Genomic DNA, 10,048 nt, shown 5'->3' on the forward strand with positions numbered 1-10,048 from the left:
TTCATATAAAAGTATTTTAATCTTTTTTAAAATTAATGGGATATTTTTTCCTCTTAAAAATAAACTCTACTTTGGACCTTTTAAAACTTCAAAAATTGTAATTTGTAATACAATTGAACAACCTTAAATGCTAAAAGAGTAGTTAATTAGTTCTCTGAAGACTAATCCTATAGCTAAAAGGTTATAATCTTTTAGAAATTAACTATAAAAATATTTTAATCTTTTCAAATAAAGTTATACAGTCTTAATTAATTTTACGGTACTTTTTTCTTTTAAAAGTTGAATAAATTACTATTTGTATTCATGAAAGATACAAACGCCAATAAATGTATCCATATAAGAATAAAACGACAATTGTATCCACGAAAAATAGCTTCCGTGTGCCAAAAATATCCTAACGGACCAATTGTGTAATCAATGTCTGGGTACTCTTGGCACACAGAAGCCATCTTCCGTAGTTATAATTGTCGTTTTATTCTTATATCGGTACATTTGTCTGTTGATAAAATGAATTATATAAGTAGTTTAGTCTTTTTCAAAAAATGATTTTTAATACAATCAAATGATTAAATTATTTTATTAGTCTTTATAATTTTATTAAATTTATAATTAAATTTTCGATTGAGTCCGACACTATTTTAAATTTTATAATTAGATATTTGTTTTGCAAAAAATATTAAAGTTAATAGAATACTTTTTTTAAATGAAGATACTCACATTTAATCAAGGTTGCGAGAATCAAACCTGTCAATAAACTGATAAGGTAACTAGTTCAATAGTTCAATCGAAATTTAACCGATTTAGTTAAATATAAAATAAAATTATTAAAAATTTGATATATAATCTTAAATATTTAAATTTAATAATTTTAAATTAATAAATTTAAAATTTTATAATTTTACAAAATAAATTATTTATAATTTATCATTAAAATTTTATTTTAAGTTATTCCATCTTCATCATACAACCAACAACACAATTAGAAATAGTTTTAAATAAATTAATTCAGCAAAATCCATAACACCACAGTCAGAAAATTAACTTAGCAAAAAAAATTAACCATCAATAAAAATTATTCCAAAAAGTTTAACAAGTATCACCATCAACACAGCCATTTAACAAACAGAACAGTGTCAACAAAAATGATATGAAAAAAATCATCATAATTTATTCCATTTTCATACAAAATTAAATAAAAAATGATAAAATAAGCCGAAACTCATTAATCGATTTCGAATATTTTAGGTTTAGAATCATAAAAAATAGAAATTTAAAATTATAAAAATTAACAACAACAAAAAAAATGAACAAGCGAGAGCTTATCGGTAGCGAAGGAGGAACCAAACATATGGTGATAGAGAAACAAAACAGAGGGCGAGGAAGGAACGAAACTCATGAGAGAGAAAGCAAGCTGACAGCGAGGGAGGAAATGCGAGACAAAGACGAGGATCGAGCAAATTGACAAGCGAGGGAGGAATCAAATTGATCAGGCTTGAAGAGGAGATGACGTGAATGTAGAGAAGAGGATTTTTTTTCTTAAATAAAATAAAAAATTAAATAATTCCCCAAACAAGATATTTCAACTTTATTTTCTAGAATATGAATTTTTTTTTTTGTAATAACAGCAAGTTTGCCGTATCCCCGGCAAACTATATGTTAGGTTTCTAAAATAAAAGCATATCTGTTGGAGAGCATATCAGAAAATCACAATTTCGTTGTTCATTTTCTTTGTCTTAGTGTTGACATTTTCTCTACGATGTCAAGGAATCCATTATTATCCATTCATTACGATGGTGAAATAGTGTATAACGAAGAAGTTTCTATCGTTTTTAGATCGGGACAACCGATAATTACCTATATAACACCGAAAGTCAACAGTTTAACAGCTTTGAAGAATTTGATATTGTATTCCGTCAGACAGTAAGAGGAAAAAATGGTGAAAAGAATTTACTACAGATATCCGACCGAAGTAGATGGCAGTTTGTTTTATAAAAGGTATATTACAGTTGTATTGTCTCTGTTACTATTATATTTATCAGACCATGGTTGTGAGAAATATTTCTAATGTCTTGAATTAGGTACCATTTGCGCGACGACGAGGATGTACGGCTTATAAGGTGGTGGCACAACCAATGGACAAATATTCATCTGTTGGAATTATTCGTGCATCTCGTTGAGGTGGGTGGCTGAGAATCATCTGCAGATACTGTCGATGAGAGTCCGTTGAGTGGAGCTGTTAGACGAACTATCAGAAGAACTATGGTGGATCTAAATATGCCACCTGAGGGTGGATGGTGGATGGGAAGGTCTGGAGCAAGTGGATGGTGGATGGGCAAGTCCTCTGGCACAATCCCAGCCGCCACTAGGTGCTGGTCACCTAGATCAAATAACTCTGTGTGCGCCCACTACAGGTACCAAGTCATATATGGAAGGGATGGACGCAGCTCTATATGATAGTGTATAGGCAGACGATGGTGGACCCGGGCATCCCACAACTCATGCCAGCCACCAAGCAGTTGCGGGAACCACTCGCCGCATCCAAACCGACCATCCAACCTGTGCATGTCGTCAATGTTCAATGGCCTGGTCGGAATGTGCTGCAGGCCACCGAACTAACGTACTACCTAGTCCACCTGATACCACTCGACGATAGCGAAGCAAATCAGCGGACAAACAACCGCCGCCGAGGCTTCCGCCTCAGCTATCGCCAGTGGAACTAGACCAATCAGCTGTGTGTCAGCATACGGCGTCCACTCAACCTGTTCACAAAATGCATATAAATGACGACATTCAAATTTCATGTGAAACATGTATTAAAGTAAATTAAACTTAAATATGTAAAACTTAAATATTTATCAGTTACATTCAGCATCCCAATCCCGTTCAAGGTACGCCTGTAATGCCTAAGCCTGCTCTCGCCTCTGGCATTGTCCGGCCGGTACTGAACACACCTACAATGCCAACCACAATATTATTTCATCGCTCAATTTAATTAACTAAGTAATAGTAACATTAAGGGTTATTATAAGTATTATAATAATACCTCTCCATCAGGGAAAATTGACGATCGAGTATCAAAGTCATCGGGCCGTACCAGCGGAATATGGTGATAAGCCCAAGACAGCAGCAAGCTGACGCACCCACCCAAATTGCACTGACCATGCTCTGTGGCCTGGCACATCTGGCGGTACACCCATGCCAGCACAGCCGAGCCCCACGATAGCCGGCCACACGTCTCAAGGTCCTCCAGCAAGGGGAGCCACCTGATGTGCACCCGAGAGTCAGATGCATTAGGGAATACGATACCCCCTATCAACTACATGATGTACCCTCTCCTGTACCTCAACAAGCGCTCCTCTGTGGCGTCCTGCTCCAGCTCTCCACAAATCGTGTTGTGGAACCGAGTGAGCTTCACAGTCCACTTCGTCTGTGACTGTCTGTCATCTGGGCCGGGAACAGCACCCAGAATCTGCTCACATAACTCCTCAATGTTCCGTCCCTGATGGTGCTGCTCCCTCCCACCAATGGATCCACTCACAGGATCACCGTCGATCCTGAGTCCCAGCTGATAGGCCACGTCCTGCAGGATGATAGTCATCTCCATGCACGGTAGATGAAATGTGTGGGACTCAGGCCTCCACCTCTCTATCAAAGCCGAGGCAAGTGGCCAATCGTGCTCAAACTTGACCATATAGGCCACATACTCAAATCCGGCTCATCTGAGATATGGCCTAATCTGCTCCGGCGGCCGTGTCATCAAATTCTACCTGGTGTGCAAGATCCGAGTCGCCTACCAAACGAAAACAATAAATTAAAAAAACTGTGACGGTGAAGACATAGAATAACAAGTTCACTACTTATTAAATACAATAAAATAAAAATTAGTTAAAAAAGTGTACCACTCGATTAAGTCTGCCAGCAATGTACTCAGCGTGATCTAATTGGTACATCTCACCCTCATAACCCAATAACTACTGCTCCATCTAAACACAATCTAGTAAAATAAAATCACACACACTAAACTTAGTTCCTTTTACGTTAACTAAATTATTAAAAAATATATTTAAGTCTAAAACAGCTTATAAACTTAGTAATTCTAATTCTGCCCCAGCTAACCGACGCCGTCAACTAACTAATTAATTAATAAATAACTAACTGAATCCTAAATTTTACTAATCAAGTTTCTTTCTAATATAACTTAACCTTATTAATTATTCCACTAATTACCTTCTGATTCACAACTTAAACTAATTATTCTGACTAAACTAACTAACAATTTACTTTGTTTTACTAATTAACATGTTATAGACAATAAACAACAACTATACTTAAAAATAACAACATAAAAAATCTAACTAACATAAAAATAGTTAACAGTAAGTCTAACTAATATGTAAACAGTAAATCTGCAACTCTAACTAACATGCAACCTATAACTAATAATTTTCTCTAACATGTAAACAGTAACTCTAACTAAACTAAAAAAAAAAAAAAACTCTAAGTAACTGAGAATTACTGACCTATTAATTACTGACCTGGAACTGAGAATGTCGTCCACAATGAACTTCACGGGCGTCGAAAAGACAGAAAGAAATGAGGAGCAAAGTAAATTTGGAAGAGAAATTAGAAAAGAAAGGGACAAAAGCAAATGGTCCCACTGGGTATATATATTGTGCCGAACTCATCATAGAGCTCGCGGGGAGTGCGGCGAACTCTATATAATTTATAGAGTTCACCGGGGGTATGGCGCTTGCTGTTATTACAAAAAAAAATTGTATTCTGAAAAATAAAGTTGAAATATCTTGTTTGGGAAATTATTTAATTTTTTATTTTATTTAAGAAAAAAATCCTAGAGAAGATGGCCACAAGCTTCGATCTGCAAGTCCAGAGGCGACAATGTAGAGGATAAGAACCTTGATCTGACCTTTTATCTGTTACTGCCGACGGCCACGTGCGTGAGGAGAAGAGTTCGTCGACCGCGTGGACAGGCGCTGGCTGCCGCTACTAGTTGGGCATGAAGTCAGAGAGAGAGAGAGAGAAAGAGAGAGAGAGAGAGAGAGGATATTCAGAGTTAGTGGGTTAGGGTTATTGCTTTTGCTTATGAGAGAGAGTGCCCGAGAGAGGGGGGATTGGGATTTGGGAGTGTTTCTTCTTTTTTCCAAAAACTGAAACGGGCCCGTTTTGGGAGAGGGGGAGATTTTTTTTAAAAAAAATATGAACTGGTTAATCCTCTAAAAACCCGGCCAGTTCCGACAGTTTATCGGTTAACCATCACTTCGGCCGTTTTTCATCAATTTTTTTGCAGAACGGTTCGCTACATTAATTGAACTGGTCAAAAGACCGGTTTTTAATTAATCCAGTCAAACCGGTCAATCCGATTCGATTTTCAGAATATTGCATTTAATAGATAAATCTCTAAACCTAAACGTTCTCTCATTTTTAGAATATCCTATTAACTCTAGTTCTGTGTTTCAAAAAAAAGAATTAAGAGGAAAAAGAAAAAAAAAAGCTCTACAATCAAGTAATTTACTCAACTAAGTTGTATAACCAGTTTTTATATTCACGCGCGTTACTTCTTCCGTATACCGCCGCCATTACTGTTTCTTCTTCTTCTTCCCCTCATTTTAATTCATCTTTCTTATTCGTTATCGTCATTGTCGTTGTTGTCACTATCACCACCACCACCACCACCGCCATCTCCTCCTCTTCCTCCTCCTTCTTTTTCATTTGATGAATTTTTCTCCTTTTTCTTTTCTCTTCTTCCATTATCATCATCATCATCATCATCATCATCAACATCATCATCATTGTGATTCTTATCATAGGCTTGGATGACTTATGTGAGTTAAGCTATGTTGATAAGTTTTTTTGGTGATATCATTTTCAAGTTTTGGTGTTATTATGAGTTAGATTCATTGTGATTCATGTTTCTATGCTTGTTTTGAGTTTAGTTTTTTCTGGTGTCACCATTTTAAAATTTCGATGTTATTTTGATTTAAATTTAGTGTGATTCTTGTCATAGGATTAGATTTGGAGTCACTATGTAGTTGTAGTGTTTCTTATGTGATTTAAACCATATTGATGAGTTTTCTGATGTCATCATTTCCAAATTTCGGTGTTATCATGAGTTAGATTCAATGTGATTAATGTTTTTATGTGCTTGTTTTGGGTTCAATTTTTTCTGGTGTCACCATTTTAAAATTTTGGTGTTATTTTGATGTAGATTATGTATGATTCTTGTCATAGACTTGAGTTTGGTGTCTTTATGCAGCATTCTCCTCCTCTTTCTCCTCCTCTTTATTATCATCATCATAAGAAGAAAAAAAATCAAATAAAGAAAAAGAATAAATACATAATACTGCAAAATAAAAAAGAAAAATGACGCGTTTCATTAAACCGTTGTATCGGCGGATTATATCAACGGAAAATCCGACGGTAGTTTTGACGCCATAGAGTAATATCTTAATTTGCGCCAATACTTTCTGTTAGTTTTTTGTGACGGAAAATATATTTCTATGGTAATTTTGTATGGCGACAAATTTTTCTTTTTTTTTTTGTTAGAAAATTCGATTATAAATCTGCCGATACAATTTGACACTAAATTTGACGGTAATTTTGACGATATTTAATATTTTTTTGTAGTGATTTAAACTAATTTGATTAAATTTAGTTGTCAAGAAGACTTGAATATATAATAGGACTCAAAGAGAAAACGTCAAGTCATTTTTGTATTAAAATAAAAAAGTAAAAACGCTTCCCCCCGTTTAATTTTGTTTCAAAAAACTGTTTTAAGTTTTTGTTACTGAACACATGCGTACAATAGCCTATAGCAGCATGTGTCCAAAACACTTTCCGTCTTGTACCAAAACCAAGCACCGCTAACCCATGACCGGTCATCATGTTTTATCCAATTCTCTCCATTCTTTTTTTCAATTAATCATGTAAATATAGTTTCACATTATACAACAACTTTTTATGTATTATTTTAGTCCAATTTAAATCTTGTATAGTATAAAATCATACTTTATAATATCACACTTTAATTAATTTGTTGCGCACGCATTAACTGAAAACAAAAACGAACTCGTATTTATCACTCAAAGCATCTCTACCGCATTGTCTTGATTAAAATACTGTTTACAGTACATATTTGAGGCATTGTGCATTTTTAAATAATTTCTTTTGTTCATATTTATTAAAACAAATATCAAATTTTACTAAATATCTATGTATTTAAAGGGAAAGAAAAAACAAAATACATGCATTTCGTTAATCGTCACTAAGACACTTTGATATTTCTAATATAATTTAAATCCAAAACGTTTAATTAGAACGTAATATATACTTACGATCTTAATGGATATCTTAGATGTATTATTGTTGTATATGTTTAATACAGTCATTTAATTTCTCATTTAATCCAGCTATTTCAATGTGTAACTTGAGCAATGACTGGAACAAGACAAAATACTATGAAAATGAATTTTATCATGTATTTGCTGCAACACAAGATGACATATTGTATCAGTATTCTTACAAACAGTTACCTACTTTGAACTTTGAGATTGAATTTTCGTGTAAAAGAATAACTTGAGATATTTTTGGCTGATCAGGTCCTTATTCTTGAACAAAAGATAATCTTTAAAGGTTAACACAATCGCTTATATGCAGAGATATATAATTAAGTGTATCATATAGCTACGCTGCGAAGCACAACGGTTTCAATGGTGAGACCAGGACCAAAGCCAAAAAGCACACCCCAATCAAGTCCTTCTCCGGTGGTTTTAAGTCCTTCTTTAAGGGACTTCTTTCTCATCAAATCCATAATGAAAAACACACATGCACTTGACATGTTACCATAATTGCTAAGCACATCTCTAGTGGCTTTCATCTTTTCTGGTTTTAAGTTTACCTTTTGTTCAACCTGGTCCAAAATTGCACGTCCACCAGGGTGTGCAATCCAAAATATTGAGTTATAATCAGATATACCCAATGGATCAAAAGCTTTACTGAGCGCGTCGTTGATATTTTGCGAAATAATATCAGGAACACTCTTGTTAAGATAGAATGTAAGTCCAACTTCACGAAGGAGACCACCGATAGCTCCATGGCTGCCAGGGACGAGTTTTTGATCGGTCGAAACAATCTCAAAGATAGGCTTCTCAACCTCTGGCACAGGATCAGAACCAATGATAATCGCAGCAGCTCCATCCGCAAATAATGCTTGTCCTACAAGACTATCCATGTCTGTCTCACTAGGACCACGGAAAGTGACTGCAGTATTCTCAGAACAAACAATAAGCACACGAGCATCTTTGTTGTTCTCAGCCAAGTCCTTAGCCAAACGAAGGACAGTTCCACCAGCGAAGCAGCCTTGGTGGTACATCATGTACCTCTTGACGCATGGGTCAAGTCCTAAGAGTACGATGAGTTCGTAATCTACGCCAGGCAATGCAACACCGCTAGTGGTGCAGAAGATCAAATGTGTAATCTTAGACATTGGCTGGCCCCATTCTTTGATGGCCTTGGTTGCAGCCTCTTTTCCTACTCTTGGTACTTCCCTGATCATCATGTCTTCTCTTGCATCCAATGACGGTGCCTTGTACGCACACATATTAGGGTTCTTCTTCAGTATCTCTTCCGTTAAGTACATATGTCTGTTCTTGATTTGCGTTCTCTCACCTGAAATAATATTTAATTCACATTCATCAAGTTATTTGTCAAATACAAAAACTGTTTGTCACTTATTAAAAAGTAATATTTTTAAAATTTTTATTACGTTTTTAAATCTTTCGAGTTATTCTTGTAGTGTGACTTAAACTTTCGTACTATTTTAATAGTTTAGCCAGAATTTTAATTATAGAAATAATGTTAATATATAGTCGTCGTCGTCATCATCATCGTAAAGCAGAGGATATGATAGATTTATAATGGAATGTTAATTGTTGTGTATTAAATAATATATAAGTAAAATAAATTTTATTTTGATAAATATTAATTAAAATAAAAATAAAACATTTGACAAGAATACATACAAATACGCTGAAACTTCTTCTTTAAGTCGGTCATGTGTTCGCTGTTAGTAACTCTAAAATAATAATCTGCATATGTACTCTGATCAACACAATTTGATGGATTTGCTGTGCCAATCGCCAATACAGTTGCAGGGCCTTCTGCCCTTTGAACCTTGCGAATCTCGCTCACAGACACCATGTTTTCTTATCGATGTTCTTTGGGATAGAAAAGCTTAGCTATGTTTTATGGGATAACAAAGATATTTTGATCGATGAAGACTTGGGCAAGAAGATGGGGGGTATTTATATGCTTGGGAGTAGGTGAATATGTTGAATAAGAAACCATGTTCTCAATCAAAATTATATTAAACTCGTAATAATGTTCCTGGTGGTCATAGCAGTATTCCGAAACGATGTTCTCCAATTTCTTAATCGGTTGCTTAATTGTTTTATTTTGACTGAAAGGATGAACCCGCTGTAATTTGGAGGCATCGATCGGGAGAAAATTTCTATTAGGTGACATCATTCTCTTGTTCAGTAATTTATTGGAAAANTTATTATTAATTTAAATGTAGGACAAATATAATAAAAAATGTTAGTCGTCTAATAGTTTTTATTTATTGACAAAACCTATTAAATAAAAGGTGATTTCTATAATCCTCCGAATCCATAAGTTAGAAATTAGAGATGTCTTTCTTAGATGACCTTGTTTAAATTTGAGCATATGTTCATTTAAGTAAATATCATCAAGGAATAGTCAAATTATTATTTAAAATTCCATTTTTTTAATGCAAATATGCTTTCACTACTACACTCATCAAGTCTATTATGGATGGCTTTACTAACAATTGGTGTGGGAACTAACAAGTTATTGACGGCCGTTGCTAAAATACAAGTCATTGGTAATGTGACTGGAAATTATTTTTTTCTGCACCTTTATCGCGAATAATATTGTTAACGTGTTAGGAACATAATCATTTATATTGTCTCTTTTTATTAGTTTAAGTTTTTAAAAAAAATAATAGCATGATATA

General features: G+C 34.5%; 2 protein-coding genes across 2 annotated transcripts; both read right to left on the minus strand.

Annotated features, from left to right (window-relative positions):
* LOC107636069 (protein MAIN-LIKE 1-like) lies at positions 2,904-3,691 on the minus strand. Its single transcript, XM_016339605.1, has 3 exons — positions 3,342-3,691; positions 3,044-3,263; positions 2,904-2,951 (listed from the first exon to the last, which is right to left on the minus strand). Exons 1-3 carry the CDS (start codon positions 3,689-3,691, stop codon positions 2,904-2,906), a joined length of 618 nt encoding a protein of 205 aa, XP_016195091.1.
* On the minus strand, positions 7,469-9,308 carry LOC107638895 (stilbene synthase 3). The gene is made up of 2 exons (XM_016342294.2): positions 9,036-9,308; positions 7,469-8,682 (listed from the first exon to the last, which is right to left on the minus strand). The coding sequence occupies exons 1-2, from the start codon at positions 9,211-9,213 to the stop codon at positions 7,691-7,693; spliced, it is 1,170 nt and encodes a 389-aa protein (XP_016197780.1). The 5' UTR covers positions 9,214-9,308; the 3' UTR covers positions 7,469-7,690.

Source organism: Arachis ipaensis, chromosome B04 (genome assembly GCF_000816755.2).
Source record: "Arachis ipaensis cultivar K30076 chromosome B04, Araip1.1, whole genome shotgun sequence".
In the NCBI taxonomy this organism is placed as follows: domain Eukaryota; kingdom Viridiplantae; phylum Streptophyta; class Magnoliopsida; order Fabales; family Fabaceae; genus Arachis; species Arachis ipaensis.

Coding starts and splice junctions, on each gene's coding strand:
- LOC107636069 (XM_016339605.1), bottom strand. CDS start 3,691: ATGGTCAAGTTTGAGCACGATTGGCCACTTGCCTCGGCTTTGATAGAG. Junction 3,264..3,341: donor ACAGAGGAGCGCTTGTTGAG/GTACAGGAGAGG, acceptor GGTGCACATCAG/GTGGCTCCCCTTGCTGGAGG. Junction 2,952..3,043: donor CAATTTTCCCTGATGGAGAG/GTATTATTATAA, acceptor TTGGCATTGTAG/GTGTGTTCAGTACCGGCCGG.
- LOC107638895 (XM_016342294.2), bottom strand. CDS start 9,213: ATGGTGTCTGTGAGCGAGATTCGCAAGGTTCAAAGGGCAGAAGGCCCT. Junction 8,683..9,035: donor GAAGAAGTTTCAGCGTATTT/GTATGTATTCTT, acceptor ATATTATTTCAG/GTGAGAGAACGCAAATCAAG.